The sequence below is a fragment of the Heterodontus francisci genome, chromosome 10 (genome assembly GCF_036365525.1).
Source record: "Heterodontus francisci isolate sHetFra1 chromosome 10, sHetFra1.hap1, whole genome shotgun sequence".
Taxonomy (NCBI): domain Eukaryota; kingdom Metazoa; phylum Chordata; class Chondrichthyes; order Heterodontiformes; family Heterodontidae; genus Heterodontus; species Heterodontus francisci.
The window spans coordinates 17,743,914-17,766,153 of record NC_090380.1 but is presented as its reverse complement, the minus strand read 5'-3'; the positions used below and the strand labels follow the sequence as shown (position 1 = coordinate 17,766,153).

At 43.8% G+C, this 22,240-nt stretch overlaps 1 protein-coding gene across 2 annotated transcripts in view; it reads left to right on the top strand.

Moving 5' to 3' along the window:
- The window catches only part of gtf2f2a (general transcription factor IIF, polypeptide 2a), a 139,056-nt gene that overhangs the window by 67,894 nt on the left and 48,922 nt on the right, over positions 1 to 22,240 (top strand). The window contains exon 5 of one of the 2 annotated variants that reach the window (XM_068040182.1): positions 1,005 to 1,037. The exons of the other annotated variant lie outside the window; for it this stretch is intronic. Within the exon in view, the coding sequence (XP_067896283.1) occupies positions 1,005 to 1,037 (33 nt within the window). The remainder of the gene's footprint in view (positions 1 to 1,004; positions 1,038 to 22,240) is intronic. 2 annotated transcript variants of the gene reach the window in all.

The following is a 22,240-nucleotide window of genomic DNA, read 5'->3' as shown; positions in this document are numbered from 1 at the left end:
CACCATGCGATCCAGAAGTGGCGGAGGGATGTGCTTCGTTCCAGGACTGCGTAACTTTGGCCAGGCCCCAGACTGTAGCTGTGGCTGACAAGGCAGAAGAACCAGTCCAGTCACAGGCTCAGCAAGGGATGAAGTCCCTCAGACCCTCCAACGCAGCAGCGGTGGGGGAAGCGCTGAAGCTGATCAAAGTTATTTTAAAATATAAGCAGCAGATCAGAGACACAGCAGCTGAGTCTTGCAGTGTAATCCTGTGTTGTCCGGTGCAGAAGCAAAGTCTTGATGTCCAGAGAGTCCAGAAATTTGAAGCCAAAATTCGAGAAAAGACTTAGCACACTGAGAAAGGCAGAAAGCATATATAGTTGGGGGATGGGCTAGTGCAGTTGAACCTAGCAGTTAAATTGAAATTAGGGCTGAAATGTATCCAGTGTTAGGAACATCCCCTCTACCTTCCCCTCCAAGTCGCACACCATCCCGACTTGGACATATCAGCATACCTTCATAGGCGCTGGGTCAAAATCCTGGGGCTCCCTACCTAAAAGCAGCTTTGGAGTATCTTCACCAAAAGAGCTGCAGGGGTTCAAGAAGGCAGCTCACCACCACCTGCTCAAGGGAAACTAGGGATGATCAACAGATGTTGGCCATGCTAGTGACACCCACGTCCAGAGAACGAATGTATCTAAAAAATGAAACATCTTGGACCTGCTGCAATAGTATTTGGCAGAAATTGGGATGAGATCTCTGACAGTTCAAATGTTGCTTTTAGAGAAATTTGAGGCAGGTTATGTTTGCAGAAAAGTGTTGCATTTGATATTTTAACTATTATTCTTAAAAGGCTTTTCAGTTGTTTGTGGCCAAACAAAATCTCTGAATTTGCAAAATGGTTGTGATCTGAATTGCTAAATTTTACATTTGGAAATATTTTGCTTTGCTTTTTAGAATTGTTTACTTGTATATTTTTTCTATCATGCAGTCATCACAGAAGCACTTTTTTTTATCTTGTGTAGGACAGTCAGAAGAGAAATCTGACGGCAGCAATGGTAAGTGTCACATAAACGTAATGAATATTTGCATTTGTTTCACTGTTAAAATGTAGCTGAAACCCGCAGGGTCAAAAGCATTTTGATTTGTGGTTTAATTTTTGCAAGTTTTATTAGCAAAAATTTAAATAACTCAATAAATGTGGTCAGCTCCGTGCAGACTGCAGTTGATCTTGTTTGTATGAATTGTTTATATTGGATTCTCAGTGTAAGAAATAAATTCATAAAATGGAGTCTTAGGAAAGGCAGTCCTGGTGCACCAAGAAGCTATACTGCAGAGTAGTAGGAGTACATAATTGTGGTCGCAGTTTGCCACTTGAGTACATTCCTGATATCTGCTGGACTGGAAGCAGTAGGTGAGATTGCTGGAATTGCTTTTGTAGACTCAGTGGCCAGCTCGAATCCCATTGGAAAGGACTTGTAGCAGATCGCTTGCCCACCCTTTTAGTAAGGTTGTTGTGCGTAGTGGGACAAGGAAAAATCAGTCATGACAAACTGAAATTGAGCAGTAGATTTGCTTATTGCTTAACTTCACCTCTGGAAGTTGGGTTCCAATCTACCACAGAACCTGTTTTCTGGCTATAAGGTCCTGTGTGGGAAGCTGGGGCAGTTTCAGCCTGATTCTTATCTTACATATGTGGAATTGACACTTGACTATATTGTTGGGCCTGAGTTTTAAAAAAAAGAACAGGAGTTGAATTTATATAACACCTTATCAGATCTCTCAAATGTTCCAATGTGCTTCTCATGCAATGAAGTAATTTTGAAGTGGAGTGACTGTTGCTATTTGGCAAAGATGTGACCCAATTTGCACAAGGCAAGATCCCCCAAACCGAATTGAACAGATGATAAGTTGGTATGTTTTGCTGATGGTTGGGGGAGTTATGTTAAGGGGGCCATTTTACTCTTCACCTGGTTGTGGAACACCTGACCTGGGATGTCTGGTTCTGAAATGTGGTGCCAAAAGTGGAAAGGTATTTCATTATCCAGCACTGAAATTCTTCACTTTAATGAGGCATAAAATTAAAAGCCTGTTCTAACTACTTCATACTCATATAACAAAAGCAAAATACTGCAGATGCTGGAAATCTGAAACACAAACAAGAAATGCTGGAAATACTCAGCAGGTCTGGCAGCATCTGTGGAGAGAGAAGCAGAGTTAACGTTTCAGGTCAGTGACCCTTCATCAAAACTTCATCCAATTCTGATGAAGAGTCACTGACCTGAAACGTTAACTCCGCTTCTCTCTCCACAGATGCTGCCAGACCTGCTGAGTATTTCCAGCATTTCTTGTTTGTACTTCATACTCATGTTTGCCACAATTATCCTGTTTTATGATGATCACAGTTGAATTGCTAATATCTCTGTTTTACACTATAGCCACCTGCATTAATAAAGTACCTTTAAAGTAAAGAAATAGTCCAAGGCACTTCACAGATAGGCACAAGTGAATAGATGCCAAGCCGGCAAGAGAGCAATTAGGAGGAGTGACCAAATATTTTGATTGAATTGATGGGTTTTGAGAAGATGTTTACCGATGGAAAGAGAGGTGGAATAATGGAGAGATCTAGGGAGAATTTGCTGAGAAGGAGTAGATTGAGACACTTGAAAGCTTCACCACCAATGGTGGGAAGAAGGAGCCGAGGTGCATAGAAGGCTGGATCTGGAAGAATGAAGCATTGATGGAGGCAGGGAGAAGTGTAGGGCTGAAGGAACTTGGAGCTAGGGTGAGAAGAGGCCATAAGGCTACTTATGGGCAAAGACAAGAATTTTAAATTTAATATGTTGGTGTATGGGTAGGCAGTGAAGGTTAGCGAGGATGTATGAGCAGGACTTTATGTGTGACAGTATTCAAGTAGCAGAGGTTTGGACATGTTAAATTTTATGGAGGGGAGAAGTTGGGAGGCCAGCAAGAAGATCATATGAGTAGTCCAGACTGGAAGTGACAAAGGCATATTTAAGAGTTTCTGTTGCGAAGGGGTAATGGCAAGTAATGCTGAAGAGGTGGAAGTAAACAAGCTTAGTGATGGAAATGCTATGGTGCTAAAGCTCAACCCTGGGTCAAACAGGACTGTCAAGGATGCAAATGATCTATTTAAGCTTGGACAATGGAGTGGAGTTTGTGGTGGAGAGGCCGAAAGCGATGGCATCAAACTTGCTGATGTTGAATTGGAGAAAGTTGTGTCATCCAAGACTTAATGTCAGAAAAAGCAATGTGACAGTACAGAGACAGTTAGTGGTGTTGGAAATCATGTATTATTGAACTAGTGTACAGTTTGTTTACCCAAAGTTCAGAAAGATTGAAGCAGGTTTATGGAGGAACAAGGTTCTTGGCTAATTTCCTTCTTTTTATTGATCAATCTTGAAACACTCAATTCTAGATTAAATTTACCTGTTTTTACTGAAAGTAGAATAGGTTTTTGCCTTTACATATGCAGTTTCTGTTCATCTACACAGATCAAGATTATAGAAATGCAGAGAGAGAGCATGTGTATAGAAGGCAGATTTATGAAAGGATTTCACTCCTAAAAAGTATATTTCTCGCCAGGACATTGCAGAGGGTGCCGGGTAAAAATTATAAGCAGTAATAGCAAAGAATAAAAGAAATGGGTAAAGACTGCAGAGGATCAAATGGAGAAATTACAGAAACAGGAGCACATTAGAAGCAGAAACTATTGTGTTATTGGTATTTGTACTCCAAGGATCACTATAAAGTTTAGGATAGTATTAATGGAATTCAGTAGTTAAACTGATCAGCAGTGCTCCAGACTGTGTTACGGACAGGGGGAGATGGTGTGGGATGACTTCCACTTTTCACCTCTCAACTGACCGTAGACAGTGTTTTCAAAAAAATGTATTGTTTTAGTCCCTGCGTGTTTTATTGGCCAAATAAACAGACAAACGATGATTTTCTCGTAGGATTAAGAGCAGGATTGTCCAACGCACGGTCTGTGGGCCAGGATCCAGCCCACAGATGTAAACTGTTCTTGGGGTAGTTCCTCATCCTCACCGTGACTGGAGATGGGAAATTTCCCATTGTCTTCTTCCTACAGAGCGGCCTTTTTAAAAACATCACACTGTCAGTTTCACAGCTCACAGCTGCTGACATTGGGAACAGCTGTTTCCCAACAGACTCGAGGTTTTCCGGCGGGCTTTTAAAAAGTCAGAGTCTGTTGGGAAATGGCTGTTCCTGATGTCAGCAGCTGTCAGTTGTGAAACTGACAGCGCAATGCTTTTTAAAAGAACTCACCAGCCATCTGCTGAGTGTTCCACTCTGCAATTCTGTAAGGGAGAGAGAGAAGGAGAGGGGGGAACAGAGAGAGAGGGGCACAGAGACAGAGGGGGGACAGAGAGAGAAAGGGGAAGAGCTGGGGAGAGACAGAGGTAGGGGACAGAGAGCGGAGAACACTGAGCGGGGAGCCTACAACAGTGGAGAGATGGGGTTGGAGAGTGAGGGGGGAGAGATGCAGGGGGGATGTTGAGGGACAGAGAGAGGGGGCAGAGGGAGGGGGAGAGAGAGACAGACAGGAGGGAGAGAGTCAAAGAGTCGTTTACTTATGGCACAGAAGGAGGCCATTCTGACCACTGAGCCCATGCCGGCTCTTCACGAAGCTATGCAGTCAGTCCCACTCCCTGGCTCAAACCCTGTAGCCCTGCAAGTCACTTTCTCTCAGATGGCCATCCAGCCTCCTTTTGAAGTCATTGACCGTCTCCACTTCCACCACCATTGTGGGCAGCGACTTCCAGGTCATTACCACCCGCTGCGTAAAAAAGTGCTTCCTCATATTCCCCCTGCATCTTTTGCACAAAACTTTCAATCTGTGTCCCCTAGTCCAAGAGGATAGGTTGGAGGGAAGAGAGAATGTGACACACACACACACAATACAGGGAGAGGGGGGAGAGAGATCAAGGTCAATCCTGTAAGATGGACATCTATCCAGAATACTCTGCATCGTTACATCAAGTTTGCGGGCAGAGAGTGACTATTTATGCAAGCAAAAACAATGCCAGGTATGTCACTAAATCAGTTTTCAATATAGTGATGAGAAAGTAAGTCAATAAATTAGTCTTCTCATTTAAAGCTTCTTCACAAAAATGCACATTTGGTGTTTTTATTAGTAAGATAAATTTTTAATGCCTTTGTCTTTCAAAATTTGTTCGCTGGCCCCCTGGGCCGAGCAAAACTTGTAATGCGGCCCTGCGGCCGAAAACATTGGACAACCCTGATTAAGAAAGAGATAATTTATTTATTAATCAATAACCAAAAAATGTTCGCAACCTCACCCACTCACATATGCAAGCATATGCACACACAGAAGAAGCGATAGAGATTAGAGGATAACATGCATTTAAGTCCAATTGTTGTTTCAAAGTGAACTCTTTTTACCTTCTTGGTTTTCGATGAGGAATTTTGTTCACTTTGAACCGCCTTGGTTTTCCGGGAGGAATTTTTTAACAGCGGTGCAGGTCTGGGTGTACCTTTTCTTGGTTCACTGAAGTATTGCAGACTCCTCTAGTTAAGATTCAGTCAAAGTTGGAGACGAGAATCCTGTTATAATTTCTCAGATGGAGGGAGTTTTCAAGGTCACCTTGCAGTCTCTGTCTCTGTGGTTTAAAGATGTTATAGGCAGGGTTGTCGTCTTGGCTGGAAAGGATATCTCATCTTCCCTGGCTGGCTGGCTTTTCTGTATATCATTCAGAGACCTCTTTTTAAAGAAAAACCCTTATCAGGCTTGCTTTCGGTCAGGTGACCATAGATGCTCCCCCTGCAGTGTCTTTGAACATGTGACCATTGCTACATAATGGGGTTGAATGTGACTTACCTTGATAATGTGGTATTATGTCCCACCTGTTGTTTTGGTTTTGAATCCAGAGTCTCCCTGTCTTTGAAGGCCTTTGTCAACCCAGTTCTTGAAGATAGGAGCCATTTAGCATTGAATGGGCTGTTTAGCATTTTAATGTGCTTTCCCCAGGACTAGTCCAGACGTGATGATGGGTTTAGTTTCCAGCAGTCACTATGTATATTTACAGTACAGGAGAGGTCATCTGACCCCTTACTCCATCTTGTCTGCAGTATAAGTGTGTCTATTTTTTGGCGTTTCAACCATCAGTTCTTCTTTACAGTCCATAATTGCGCCAGTTCTGTTTAGTTTATAACTGTTTCTTGCATGAGTGTGACACCTGCCCGCAAAAAAGGAAAAAATCAAGTTCCTTGGTACTTCATTTTTTTTTGTTTTAGATTTTTCTTTTAGGAAGAAAAGAGCGTATGAACATACGATAGCACACCTCTACATGCATTCATCACATGCATTCCTCAGGTATACTGTCTTACTGTCTTTAGTCTTCCACAGTTTCCTGGTGGCACAGTGTTTAAGTTCCGGACAGTGGTCTGAGATGACACTGTTTTTCCCAGCTGTATGATTTTCGAGTTAAACAGCTGGAGGAGTAAGCTCCATTTGAACAGCCTGGCATAATTAATTTTGAATTTCTCTACGAAGGTTAGAGGGTTGTGGTCAGTATATATCAGGATTTCCCTGTGTCCATTGTTAACATAAACTTTGAAATGTTGAAGGGCCAGCTGAAGTCCCAATGTTTCCTTTTCAATGGTGGAATATTTACGTTGATTTTATTTTGAAAAATAGCCAATTGGCAACTCGAGGCCTGAGTCATCTTCTTGGACTAAGACCGCTGCTACTCCTACATCGCTGGCGTCAATAGCCACCTTAAAGCATCTGTTGAAATTTGAGGCTGCCAATACAGGTTCATTGGTTAAAATTGCCTTCAACTTATCAAAAACCATCCTGCACTGTTCTGACGACAGGTTCTTAGGGTTTTCCTTTAATTGGTCAGTTAAGGGGACAACTAGGGTGCTGAAGTTGGGAACAAATTTTCTGTCGAAACCACACATCCCCAGAAATCACATTATTTCTCCCTTGGTCTTGGGAATGGGGAAATGTACCAGAGCTTTTACTCTTGCTCCATTTGGCAACACTCGACCTTGGCTTGCAATATGTCCTAAATAGAGTTGTCATAGAGTTATACAGCACTGAAACAGGCCCTTCGGCCCATCGTGTCTGTGCCGGCCATCCAGCAGCCACTATTCTAATCCCATATTCCTGCACTTGGCCCATAGCCTTGTATGCTATGGCGTTTCAAGTGCTCATCTAAATACTTCTTAAATGTTGTGAGGGTTCCTGCCTCCACCACCTCTTCAGGTAGTGTGTTCCAGATTCCAACCACACTCTGGGTGAAAATCTTTTTCCTCAAATCCCCCCTAAACCTCCTGGCTCTTACCCTAAATCTATGCCCCCTCTGCTAAGGGAGAAAGTTTCTTTCTATCTAACCTATCAATGCCCCTCATAATCTTGTATACTTCAATCATGTCCCCCTTCAGCCTTCTCTGCTCCATGGAAAACAACCCTGGTCTTTTCAGTCTCTCTTCGTAGCTGAAATGCTCCAGCCCTGGTGAATCTCCTCTGCACCCTCTCCAGTGTAATCACATCCTTCCTATAGTGTGGTGCCCAGAATTGTACACAGTACTTTTTATACAGCTCCATCATAACCTCCATGCTCTTATATTCTATGCCTCAGCTAATAAAGGCAAGTATCCCATATGCCTTCCTAACCACCTTATCTACCTGTGCTGCTGCCTTCAGTGATCTATGGATCTTGTCCTTAGCGAGCTCACTTTTAGCTAATTTGGTAACTAGGCTAGCATTTCGTAGACCCTTAAACGGTGCTGTTAAGTTGTTCAGGTGGTCTTCTCAGGTGTCGCTATAGATCAACAGGTCATCCAGGTTGATGACACAGTTGTTTAAAGTAGCTGCTACCTGATTCATCAATCTCTGAAATGTTGCTGGGGCGTTCGTCAAACCGAATGACATGACTTTATGCTGGAATAAGCCATCGGGTGATCTGAAAGCTGAGATTTTTTTGGCTTGGGTGATCATGAGGACTTCCCAGAATCCTTTTTAATAAATCAGTTTTGATGATGTAGACGGAGCTGCCTACTCAGTCAGTGCAGCCTTCAATGTGGGGAATTGGTTATGAGCCAGCTCGTGTTACTGCATTAACTTTGTGGTAGTTGGTACAGAGTGTTTTTGATCCATCAGGTTTGGGGATTAATATGATGGGTGAACTTCAGCTGCTTTGACTGGGTTCAGTTAGATCGTTGTCCATTATGTACTGGATTTCTTCACGGACTTGAGCTAATTTATCGGACATCAGTCTATTTAAGTTTTGCTTTATAAGTGGGGTCTTTCCCTCATCTGTATCATGGATGGTTAAAGAGGTACAACCCGATTTGTCCCTACAAACGTCCTCAAACTCTCTTAGCAGTGTTGCTAGGTCCTTTCTCTGTTTATCAGACAAATAGTTAAATATTGTATCTAATCTGCCAAAGATTTCTGTGTTGTTTAATTTCACAGTATGGGGTTCAATCTGAGAATTTTCTGGGTTCCTTTCTTCCCCTAGGTCATCTTCACTATTGTTGCCATCTTCCACTGTTCTCATTGCTGACACATTCACTGGTTTGTTTGGTTCCCGATTGTGGTATCTTATCAACATATGTGTGTGGCACAGTCTTGGATTCTTTCTCTGGTCTGGGATATTAATTTACTTCACTGTCCTTTTTGCCCACATTGCATGGGCCACTAAATCTCGCTTTTCGGGGTTCGCCCATTAATGGCAACAGTACCAGGACCTGGTCCCCTGGTTTAGATGCGTGTGCTTCAGCCTTTTTGTCTGCCTGCCTTTTCATGTTTTTCTGTACTGCTTTAAGGTGCTCTTTCACTACAGCACAGGCTTTAAAACATTTCTCCTGAAAAGCTGAAATGTAATTTAGTAATGAGGTTTCCTCCCTTTGAGCTAGGATTTTTCCTCGATCAATTTAAGGTAGCCTCGTACCTCATGTCCATAGATCAATTCAAATGGACTGAAGTCAGTTGATTCATTTGGTGAATCTCTGGTGGCGAACAGCAGAAAGGCTAACCCTTTATCCCAATCGTGGGAGTACTCACAGCAATAGGCTCTGATCATGGTATTTAGGGGTTGGTGGTATCTTCCCAGAGCCCCTTCTGATTGTGGGTGTTATGCTGAAGATTTTAGTTGTTCAATGCTGAGGTTATGTATGACTTCTGGAATACCTGGGACATGAAGTTAAATCCTTGATCTGTTTAGTTTTCTTTGAGCAGGCCATATCAGGCGAAAATCTGGGTTAGCCCCTCGACTACGACTTTGGCTGTAGGTTTTCTCAAGGGTACAGCTTCTGGGATTCGGGTGACCCTATCCATGATTGTTAGGAGGTATTGGAAACCTGGCCTAGATTTGGGTAAAGGTCCCACACAATCTACCAGAACTCTGCTGAAGGTTCTTCCAGAGCAGCGATGGGTATTAGTGGAGCAGGCTGGATTGCAGGTTGTAGTTTCACAAATCTAACCACATCTTGGTGGAGATGAGGCCAATAAAAGTGTGTCAGCTGATCCAGGTCTGGGTCTTTCGGATACCCATGAGCCCAGCTATTGGGATTTCCTGGGCAGTTCTCAAGATTTCCCAACAATATTTAGGGGGAACTACAATTTGGTGGACCATAGAAATATAGAAAATAGGAGCAGGAGTAGGCCATTCGACCCTCCGAGCCTGCTCCGCCATTCATTATGATCATGGCTGATCATCCAACTCAGTAGCCTGTTCCGGCTTTCGCCCCATACCCTTTGATCCCTCTAGACCCAAGAGCTATATCTAACTCCTTTTTGAAAACATACAATGTTTTGGCCTCAACTGCTTTCTGTGGTAGCGAATTCCACAGGCTCACCACTCTCTGGGTGAAGAAATTTCTCCTCATCTCAGTCCTGAAAGAATTACCCCGTATCCTTAGACTATGACCACTGTCCATGCCTCCTCTGCAGGTTACTGTGGAAGTCTCCATTTCCTCATTATGACCCCATTTTTAAAGTAATAGCATTCAGGCACTTTCTCTGCCTTTGCTTCAGAACAGGTGGTCTGTGTTATTCTTTATAAATTAGTGTCTACCTGCTGAGCTTTAATCAGATAGGATCTACTGTACGACTCCTTCTCCTTCTAAATCTCCAAAAAATGTTTCAGCCAGCCAGCCCTCTGGGTCCTCTGGCTGAATTATTTGCCCAGCTGTCTCTGGCGGAGCTTGCTTAGCCATGGACCTGGTTACTACATTGTCAGGGAATATTCCAGGGACTTCCTCCTCTATCTGTTCCATCTCCTTGGCCTCATTTGGCTGGTCTAAGACTACCGGTGCTGCTACCACCCTCCCCTCAGGCCAGTCATTGCCCAGCAGCAAATCTGTTCCAGCCATAGGCAGACTAGGAACAATCCCTACTGTAACTGGTCCAGAGACTAGGTCATACTGCACAGGGGTACAGATATATACCCAGCTTTATCCAGCATGAAGGATTGGCTGTCTCCAGTATCCCTGAGCAGGACAATTGGGTTGCTTGCCTGGGCCAAGTGGCCTCTTTCTGTGCCTTAAACTTTCTATGATTCGATTAGAAGGGACTGGGAACACCTTTCCGTTTAAAACAAAGTCTTGGTAACCCTCAAGATTTTTTCCTGTTTCTGCCACACCTGTGGCAAAATTCTTTTAGGGGTCCAACACCGTGGTTCGGGCAACAGGCTTGTCTGCTGCGCTACCTGCTAAGGCACCCTTTCCTGGGCTTGCCTTGTGAAGCCAGACAAATGCCACTGGCTTCCCCTTCAAATTCCAGCAGTCGGCTTTCACATGCCTTGCTTTACTACAATGGGAACACACAATCTGTCGAAAACGTTCCTACACTCTGTACTTTCTTTCCTGGAGGGCTCCTTGCGTTCTCACTCTTATTTTCCCTTTCACTCTTGACATTCCCTTGACATTCAATGGCATTACCATCACTGAATCCCCCACTATCAACATACTGGGGATTACCATTGACCAGAAACTGAACTGGAGAGCAAATCAGAGGCTAGGAATCCTGTGGTGAGTAATTCATCACTTCCTGTCTCACTAGTGCCTGTGCACCATCTACAAGGCACAAGTGTGATGGAATACTTGCTTGGATGGGTGCAGCTCCAACAACACTGAAGAAGCTCAACACCATCCAGGACAAAGTAGCCCGCTTGATTGGCACTCCATCCACAAACATTCACTCCCTCCACAAACATTCACTCCCTCCACCACTGATGCACAGTGGCAGCAGTGTGTACCATCTACAAGATGCACTGCAGCAATGCTCCAAGGCTCCTTAGACAGCACCTTCCATACCCACAACCTCTACCACCTAGAAGGACAAGAGCAGCAGATGCACAGGAACACTACCACCTGCAAGTACCCCTCTAAGCCACACACCATCCTGACTTGGAACTGTATCGCTGTTCCTTCACTGTTGCTGGGTCAAAATCTTGGAACTCCCTTCCTAACAGCACTTGTGGGTGTACCTACCCGACATGGACTGCAGCGGTTCAAGAAGGCAGCTCACCACCACCTTCTCGAGGGCAATTAGGCCAGCGATACCTACATCCCATGAAAAAAATAAAAGAAAATCTTCAATCCATGTTGATATATTAACCCCAATGACATGAGCCCTATTTTTGTGTGGCATTTTATTTAATGGTTTTTGAAAATCCAAAAACACCACATCTACTGGTTCCCCTTTATCTACGTTGCTAGTTACAACCACAAAAACAAGTTTGTCAAACACAATTTCCTTTCATAATTTCACGTTGTCTCTGCCTAAGCATGTTATGATTCTCTATGTGCTCTGTTATCACGTCCCCAATAATAGTTTCATGCATTTTCTCTATTACTGATGTCAGGCTAAATGGCCGATGGTTCCCTGCTTTCCCCCTCCTTCCTTTCTTGAATGGAGGGGTTAGGTTTTACACCTTCCAATATATGGGGGCTATTCTATCTCTGCAGCTACCTCTTTTACAACCCTAGGGTGCAGGGGACATTAAGTGCCAATAGTTTTTCGAGTACGATTTCCTTACTAATAATATCCTAAGTTCCTCAATTTGACTTATCAAAGGGATAGGAGGAGAGGCCAGGAGAGGGAATCAAAGACCGAGGCCAGGAAAGCGAGTATATGAATGGAGAGGAGATAGGTGTCAGAAGAGTGAGTTTCAGCAGGAGCAAGAACTTGCAAGGGACAGCAAGCAGCAGCAGAAATGGGGACTCAGGACAGAGTGTGACCATCAGCAGGATGGAGCCTGTAAAGAGGCTGGAAGAACAGACATTAATTTTTCTGAAATGTCAGTTGTCACGCTCACGCAAGAAACAGTTATAAACTAAAGTGAACTGGAGCAATTATGAACTGTAAAAATGAACTGATGAACTAAACTCCAAAATATGGACATATTTTTACTGCAGAAAGATGAAGTAAGAGGTAAGGTGACCTCTCCTGTACTGCAAATATACACAGTGATTGTTGGAGACAAAACCCATCATCACATCTGGACTAGTCCTGGGGAAGACACATTAAAATGCTAAAAAGCCCATTCAAGCTGTGCTGAATCCCTCATGCAGTGGCTGTACTCAAGCTGATGCCTCTGCCCCAACTGTTCCGGGTATTTGCCATCACCTCCATCCCCAGTTTCACCGATATCTACATTTTCTTCCAGATGCCCGCTCTGGTAGTTGGTATGAGAAGTGGACCGGCAAGGATAAAAATTGATTGCCAGAGGAGAACCAAAGAGGGTAAATGGGTATTGCTCAGATTTGTCTCGATGGAGGGCTGCCCCCACTACCCCAACCTCACTGGGGTCTGACTGATTACCCGCAACAAGGCAACCAAAACTTACCTTGGTTCAGGGCTCCCCAGCATCTTTTCTTCACGCTGGGCTGTAGTCCCACCAGTGGCCACCATGCTCAGTGGCGCTGCTGGGACTAAGAGCTGCCGGCCCGCTGATTGGCTGGCAGTTCTATTAGGCGGGACTTCCTACCTCAAGCGGGTGGAAGTCCTGCCTCACACCAGTTGAAGCCCGGCGACCCGCAAAATATGGGTCAGATCCCCAGGCGAGGTGGAAGCGGGTTCGCCGCCGACTTTTCAGTCGGTGGCCGGCTCCCGTCTGCCTAGGATAAAATCCCAGCCCCAGTCTTCAAATACATATTTCCATGAAACTGCAAGCAGCAGAGGGTGGGGGGTGCTGTTGGCTAAGATAATAAAAGGAACCACCACCATTTTGGGTTTTATAAAGAGGAGCACAGAGTCTAAGAGGATTGATAAAATGATAAATCTGTACAAAAAAATGGTTAGGTGACAGACAGACTACTGTGTGAAGTTTTGAATGCCTCATTAGAGAAAGCTTATAATATAATTCCATAGGGTCAGAAACTGTAGTTAGGAGATAGCCTTAAAATATTGGGACTAGTTCTGCTATTGGAGCAGAGAAGGATAAGAGAAGATTAAATAGAATTTTATTTTTAAAAAATTGGAAGGTTTTGATGGAGATATACCATCTCCTATCGTTAGGGAATCATTTTTGAGTGGTTATCAATATTCATTTGTAGCTCAGAGATTGAGGAGAGAGTTTAGGATGTGTCATTACACAACAGTTTGTTGGATTATGGAATTCTCTGCCACAGGTTTAAGCAAGGAAAACTACCGGATTATGGGGAGAGAGCTATGCTGTAGGAATAGTTTTGGATAGCTCTAGTAAAGAGCTGGCAAAGACACAATGAGTTAAATGGCTGCCTACGCTGGAAACTTCTATGGTTCTATGGTTTTCACTGACCCTCACTGTTCCTCTGGGTCCTCACTCCCACTGATGCTTGTTCTTTAACCCAGACACCCACTTTCACTGACACTCACTGTTCCTCCTGGGTCCCCACTCCTACTGATACTTGCTTTTCTCCTTTCTGTTGCAATACAGTGTCATCATTCGGCACTGAGCCTCCTACTGCAGAAAGATATGAAAACACCTCTACTGCTGATCCAGCAAGCTATAAAGCTGGGCACGCCAATACTCAACAAGCCTGTCTCAAAATGAATTACATAACTGCTGTTTAATTTTTAAAGCATTTAATAGGTTGTATCACAGATTATACTACATGACCAATAATTGGGTACTGTTTTATAACATTTGTGTGGGCAGTAGCAATAGATCTGAAATATTTTCACTGCTGTAATACCATAATGTTTATGTGACTCCTTAACCTGATTGAGTTGTTTTTTGTAATTACATTTCTCTCATGACATTCTACTGAAAGAGATGCAAAAACTGATTGAAACCTTTTTGAAGTATTTGAAAGATTGGTTGCAGTAAATGTTAGAATGCCTCAGAATGAAGACTGAAATTTAATTCATCCATTAAGTTCTGGAGCCCAGCCACACTATTCACTGGATTCCTGGGTAAAAGAAATGACACTGTTTCATTTTGAATAATGCTGTGAAGATAACATGTCTCCAGTTTAGGAATTTACATCATGTAGTTTTATGGTTTCATTGCTGGAGGGGACAAGCACCAGAGGAAGCTTAATCTGTTAGAAGGCTACAGGACTGAATAAAATGCAGGGAGGCTGTGGGCAACACACCCTCTAATTTTTTTTGTAGAGCATAGCCAATTTGTTTAAATGGGCGGGCCCTTTAAACTTTTTTGTGCAATCTGCGCGGAAGCTTTTGGGTTGCTGCGCGGCTGCGCAGCTTGGAGGGAACGTTGACTGAGTCCTAGTTATGACATTTTCTTGCAGAGGGGAGGGGGACGGCGGTTGGTGAAGTGGGTGTTTGATAGAGATTACACCACTGTTTGTTGCTAATTGTTTGGGAGGTAGGAGACAGAGAATAGGGAAAAATGGTTCATTCTCCGATTAGTGGGATGTGACAAGTCTTATTCCCCAGCAATCAGTACTGGGACTTCAGCTTTTCACCATATTTATCAATGACTGATAAAGGAATAGAGCATTGTACGTTTAGCAGATGACTCTAAGATAGAAGGCACAGTGAGTTGTGTGGTTAGGAGGAAGAAGGTACAAAGAGACTTGGACGTATTAAGTGAGTGGGCAAAGCTATGGTTGGTGGAGTTTAATGTGGGCAAATGTGAGGCCATCCACTTTGGATCTGAGAAAGTCAAATCGGAAATACTTTCTTAATGGTGAAAGACTAGGAACTGTGGAGGAGCAAGGGGGATTTCAGTGTCCATGTACACAAAAGCTGGTACACGGGTACAAAAAGTAATCAAAAAAGCGAATGGAATGCTGGCCTTTATCTTATGAGATAATGCCCAGATAATCTGTTTTTGTGATGTTGATTGAGGGAATAAATATTGGCCAGGACACTACTGAGCACCCCTGCTTTTCTTCGAAATAGTGCCATTGGATCTTTTATGTTCACCTGAGTGGGCCGACGAGGCTTTGGTTGAACATCTCGTCCAAAAAGACAGCACCTCTGACCATGTAGCACTCCCTCAGTACTGTATTGGAGTGTGAGCCTAAATTATGAGTTCCAATCTCTGGATTTGGACTTGAACTCACACTGAGCTATGGCTGACACCATAAGATTGACTTTATTGAGATATTTAAAACAGTTAAGAGATTCAGTAGGGTGAATACAGAGAAACTATTTCCTCTGGTGGGGTAATCCATGACAAGGGGCATCATCTTAAAATTGGGTTATCTTAAAATGTCACCTTTTGGAATAGGGTATCATTTTGCAGACATTTTCTGATGACATAGATTGTGAGATACATATTTTAAAGGGAAATAAATCCAAACCCCGTAAAAGAACACAGCACTAATAAAATATATAAATCAAAGCAAAGATAACATGGGAAAGAAACCAGCAAAGGCACTAGGCACTTTTATAAATTGTATTTCTGTAACTGAAGGCAATAGTAGCCTTTATTTCAAAGAAAATATTTAAGAATTGAATTAGTGACAAAATGGCACTTTATGGAAAATCAACAAATTAAGCTGTTTAAACATAACCCTTTTCTAATGACTTAATGTTTTATCTTTCTCCTTATTTTCTGATGTTTTCTTTCCTTTTTTATTGATGTTGAAAACAATTTGAAAACAGGAAAATATTTGTTTTGGTTTTAAAATCTTTATTGCCGGATATTTGTGAAACACATGGCATGCTTAACATAACTGCTTAAATACTTATTTTAATTGTTTTTAACAATATGCTCTGATATTTGCAATTATTAATATATAATTCATAATTGTAGGTCATAATTTATCATATTTCTGACCAGATAGTCTCATTATCAGTGTCAAAAGATACATTTGATTAGTAAAATGCAAGCTCTTTTTTTCTGTCTTTAGCCTTGTTTATATCTAAGCTATTCTTTCCCCTCCATCTTATTCCCAGTAAGAGAACAGATGGGAGACTTGCTGCTGACTTGTCACCAATACTGCTCTGTAAGAAACTGTTAGCAAATACGTACAGGTGGCTTGATCTGACTCTTCTAATATGTTTTTCTTCCCTGTGATGAATGATCTGATCTTTGCTGGATGCTTCCCCACAGTGACATGACTGAGATATGGTAGTCACTGTTGATAATTGATGATCACCAATGCTGCCCAATCATTCTGTGGCACCCATATGTAAAATGCCACAAATATGCATTTTGGGGGGAAAAATTTAGAATTCATTCCAGAATAACAAAAGGTGATTTGGTAATCATTTAAATTCAGGAATGCACCATGTAAACTTATGTCAGTCAGCCTGAGGTAACCCATTTGAAGATGAGGTTGCACACACTGAAATGACATCATAATTGTTTAATAGCTCCCAAGTATCTACAGTGTTAATAGATCAGAAATTGGCAACTTGGAATAAATTCAGCTTCGTGCTCTAATGAGGAATTTGAATGTATGATGATGAGTGAATCATGGTAATAAGGTGCCACATCAAAGGTTATTGCGGAAAATAGAAGCTCATGGTGTAGGGGGTAACATTTTGGCATGGATAGAAGATTGGCGAGCTAACAGGAAACAGAGAGTAGGCATAATGGGTCAACCAACGACATAGGTAGAAAAAGGGATGAGGTCCTGCAACAAGACTTTAGGGAGCTAGGTAGCAGATTAAAAAGCAGGAGCTCTAAGGTTGTAATCTCTGGATTACTCCCGGTGCTACGTGCCAGTGAGTTTAGAAATAGGACGATAGAGCAGATGAATGTGTGGCTGAGGAGATGGTGCAGGAGGGAGGGCTTTAGTTTCCTGGATCACTGGGTCTGTTTCTGGCAAATGTGGGACCTGTACAAGTTGGACGGGTTGCACCTGAACTGGAATGGGACAAGCATCCTTGCTGGGAGATTTGCTAGAGCTGTGGGGGGGTGTTTAAACTAATTTGGCAGAGGGATGGGATACAGAGTGGAGGTACAGTAGGGGGTAATATAGAACAGAAAGTGAGTTTGCCTGGAAGGCAGAGCAAATATAGACCTGGTAAGGCACAAGGGAAAAATGCAAGGTTGGATTGCATCTATTTCAATGCAAGGAGTCTTACTAGTAAGTCAGATGAATTGAGGGCGTTGATTAGCACATGGGATTATGATATTATTGCTATCACAGAGACATGGTTGAGGGAGAGACAGGACTGGCAGCTCAATATTCCAGGGTATCAAATCTTCAGGCGTGACAGGTGAGGGGATAAAAGAGGAGGAGGCATTGCACTGTTGATCAAGGAGTCAATTACTGCAGTAAGGAGGGATGATATCTTAGAAGGTTCCTCAAATGAGGCCATTTGGGTAGAACTTAAAAACAAAAAGGGGGCAATCACTTGGCTGGGTGTGTACTACAGGCCTCCAAACAGTCAGGAAGAGATAGAGAAGCAGATATGTCGGCAAATCTCTGAGAGGTGTAAAAATAATAGGGTAATAATAGTAGGGGATTTCAACTTCCCCAATATTAACTGGGGATAGTCTTAGTGCAAAAGGCTTAAAAGGGGCAGAATTCTTAAAATGCATACAGGAGGGTTTTTTGAGCCAGCATGTAGAAAGTCCTAAAAGAGAAGGGGTAGTACTGGACCTAATCCTAAGGAATGAAGCCAGTCAAGTGGTAGAAGTGTCAGTGGGGGGGTGCATTTCGGGGATAGTGATCTTAACTCTGTAAGATTTAAGGTAGTTATGGAAAAGGACAAAGATGGATGGGAAATAAAGGTACTGAATTGGGGGAAGGCAGATTTCAATATGATAAAACAGGATTTGTCCAAAGTGGACTGGGAGCAGCTACTTGTAGGAAAGTCTACATCACATCAGTGGGAGTCATTCAGAGAGGAAATTGACAGTTCAGAGCCAACATGTACCCGTTAAGATGAAGGGTAGGACTAACAGGCCCAGGGAACCCTGGATGTCAAGGGATATAGAGGATTGGTTCAGGGAAAAAAAAGGAGGCTTACGGCAGATCCCAAGCGCTGAAAACAGCGGAGGCAGTAGAAGAGTATAGAAAGTGTAGGGTGGCATTTAAAGTAATTAGGAGAGCAAAGAGGGGACATGAAAAAACACTGGCGGGCAAGATAAAGGAAAATCCCAAGGCGTTTTATAAGTATATTAAGGATAAGAGGGTAACCAGGGAAAGAGTAGAGCCCCATTAGGGACCAACGTGGCAATCTTTGCGTGCAGCCAGAGGACATAGGTGAGGTTTTAAATGGTTACTTTTCATTGGTGTTCACTATGGAGAAGGACGATGTAGGTGTAGAGATCAGGGAGGGGGATTGTGATATAGTTGAACATATTAACATTAAAAGGGAGGAAATATTATCTGTTTTAGTGGGCTTAAAAGTGGATAAATCCTTAGGCCCAGATGAGGTGCATCCCAGCCTGTTGTGTGAGGCAAGGGAGGAGACAGCAGGGGCTTTGACACAAATTTTCAAATCTTCTCTGGCCACAGGAGAGGTACCAGAGGACTGGAGGACGGCGAATGTGGTACCATTATTCAAGAAAGGTAGTCGGGATAAACCAGGTAATTACAGGCCGGTGAGTCTAACATCAGTGGTAGGGAAAATATTGGAAAAAATTCTGAGGGACAGGATTAATCTCCACTTGGGGAGGCAGGGATTAATCAGGGATAGTCAGCATGGCTTTGTCAGGGGGAGATCGTGTCTGACTAACTTAATTGAATTTTTCGAGGAGACGACTAGATGTGTAGATGAGTGTAAATCAGTTGATGTAGTCTACATGGACTTCAGTAAGGCTTTTGATAAGGTCCCGCATTGGAGATTGGTTAAGAAGGTAAGAGCCCAGGGGATCCAGGGCAAATTGGATCCAAGATTGGCTTAGTGGCAGGAGGCAGAGGGTATTGGTCGAGGGCTGTTTTTGCGATTGGAAGCCTGTAACCAGTAGTGTACCACAGGGATCGGTGCTGGGACCCTTGCTATTTATAGTGTACATTAATGATTTAGATGTGAATATAGGAGGTATTGTGAATATAGGAGGACATGCGCGATGCCAATATCATCACCCTCTATAAAAACAAAGGTGACCGCGGTGACTGCAACAACTACCGTGGAAATTCCCTGCTCAGCATAGTGGGGAAAGTCTTTGCTCGAGTCGCTCTAAACAGGCTCCAGAAGCTGTCTACCCTGAGGCACAGTGTGGCTTCCGTGCAGAGATCGACCGTTGACATGCTGTTCTCCCTTTGTCAGATACAGGAGAAATGCAGCGAACAACAGACGCCCCTCTACATTGCTTTCATTGATCTCACCAAAGCCTTTGACCTCGTCAGCAGACGTGGTCTCTTCAGATTACTAGAAACGATTGGATGCCCACTAAAGCTATTAAGTATCATCACCTCATTCCATGACAATATAAAAGGCACAATTCAACATGGTGGCTCCTCATCAGACCCCTTTCCTATCCTGAGTGGCGTGAAACAGGGCTGTGTTCTCGCACCCACACTTTTTGGGATTTTCTTCTCCCTGCTGCTTTCACATGCGTTCAAGTCCTCTGAAGAAGGAATTTTCCTCCACACAAGATCAGGGGGCAGGTTGTTCAACCTTGCCCGTCTAAGAGCGAAGTCCAAAGTACGGAAAGTCCTCATCAGGGAACTCCTCTTTGCTGACGATGCTGCTTTAACATCTCACACTGAAGAGTGCCTGCAGAGTCTCATCGACAGGTTTGCGGCTGCCTGCAATGAATTTGGCCTAACCATCAGCCTCAAGAAAACGAACATCATGGGGCAGGACGTCAGAAATGCTCCATCCATCAAAATTGGCGACCACGCTCTGGAAGTGGTTCGGGAGTTCACCTACCTAGGCTCAACTATCACCAGTAACCTGTCTCTAGATGCAGAAATCAACAAGCGCATGGGAAAGACTTCCACTGCTATGTCCAGACTGGCCAAGAGAGTGTGGGAAAATGGCGCACTGACACGGAACACAAAAGTCCGAGTGTATCAGGCCTGTGTCCTCAGTACCTTGCTCTATGGCAGCGAGGCCTGGACAACGTATGTCAGCCAAGAGCGACGTCTCAATTCATTCCATCTTCGCTGCCTCCGGAGAATACTTGGCATCAGGTGGCAGGACCGTATCTCCAACACAGAAGTCCTCGAGGCGGCCAACATCCCCAGCTTATACACACTACTGAGTCAGCGGCGCTTGAGATGGCTTGGCCATGTGAGCCGCATGGAAGATGGCAGGATCCCCAAAGACACACTGTACAGCAAGCGCGCCACTGGTATCAGACCCACCGGCCGTCCATGTCTCCGCTTTAAAGACGTCTGCAAACGCGACATGAAATCCTGTGACATTGCTCACAAGTCGTGGGAGTCAGTTGCCGGCGTTCGCCAGAGCTGGGGGGCAGCCATAAAGGCGGGGCTAAAGTGTGGCGAGTCGAAGAGACGTAGCAGTTGGCAGGAAAAAGGACAGAGGCGCAAGGGGAGAGCCAACTGTGCAACAGCCCCGACAAACAAATTTCTCTGCAGCACCTGTGGAAGAGCCTGTCACTCTAGAATTGGCCTTTATAGCCACTCCAGGCGCTGCTCCACACACCACTGACCACCTCCAGGTGCTTACCCATTGTCTCTCGAGATAAGGAGGCCAAAGAGATAGGAGGTATGATAAGTAAGTTCGCAGATGACACAAAAATTGATGGTGTTGTAAATAGTGAGGAGGAAAGCCTTAGATTACAGTGAGATATAAATGGGCTGGTGAGATGGGCGGAGCAGTGGCAAATGGAATTTAATCCTGAAAAGTGTGAGGTGATGCATTTTGGGAGGACTAACAAAGCAAGGGAATATACAATAGATGGTAGGACCCTAGGAGTTTGCAAGTTCTCCCTGTGTCTGCGTGGGTTTTCGCCGGGTGCTCCAGTTTCCTCCCACATCCAAAAACTTGCAGGTTGCTAGGTAAATTGGCCATTGTAAATTGCCCCTAGTGTTGGTAGGTGATAGGGAATATGGGATTACTGTTGGGTTAGTATAAATGGGTGGTTGTTGGTCAGCACAGACTCGGTGGGCCAAAGGGCCTGTTTCAGTGCTGTATCTCTAAATAAAAAATTAAATTAAAAAAAAGTACAGAAGGTCAGAAGGACCTTGGTGTACTTGTCCATAGATCACTGAAGGCAACAGCACAGGTATCTAAGTGGTTAGGAAGGCATATGGGATACTTGCCTTTATTAGCCGAGGCATAGAATGTAAGAGCAGGGAGGTTATGATGGAGCTATATAAAACGCTAGTTAGGCCAAAACTGGAGTACTGTGTACAGTTCTGGTCATCACACTATAGGAAGGATGTGAATGCACTGGAGAGGCTGCAGAGGAGATTCACCAGGATGTTGCCTGGGCTGGAGCATTTCAGCTATGAAGAGAGACTGAAAAGGCTAGGGTCATTTTCCTTGGAGCAGAGAAGGCTGAGAAGTGTACAAGATTATGAGGGGCATTGATAGGTTAGATAGGAAGAAATCTTTTCCCTTAGCGGAGGGGTCAAGAACCAGGGGGCATAGATTTAGGGTAAGGGGCAGGAGGTTTAGTGGGGATTTGAGGAAAATGTTTTCACCCAGAGGGTGGTTGGATTCTGGAACGCACTGCCTGAAGGGGTGGTGGAGGCAGGAACCCTCACAATATTTAAAAAGTATTTAGATGAGCACTTGAAACGCCATAGCATACAAGGCTATGGGCCAAGTGCAGGAATATGGGATTAGAATAGTTGGGTGCTGAATGGCCGGCACAGACACGATGGGGCTGAAGGGCCTGTTTCTGTGCTGTATAACTATGACTCTAATTTTGGTTGGCAAGATGTAATGAGTGGTGTGCCATAGGGATCAGTG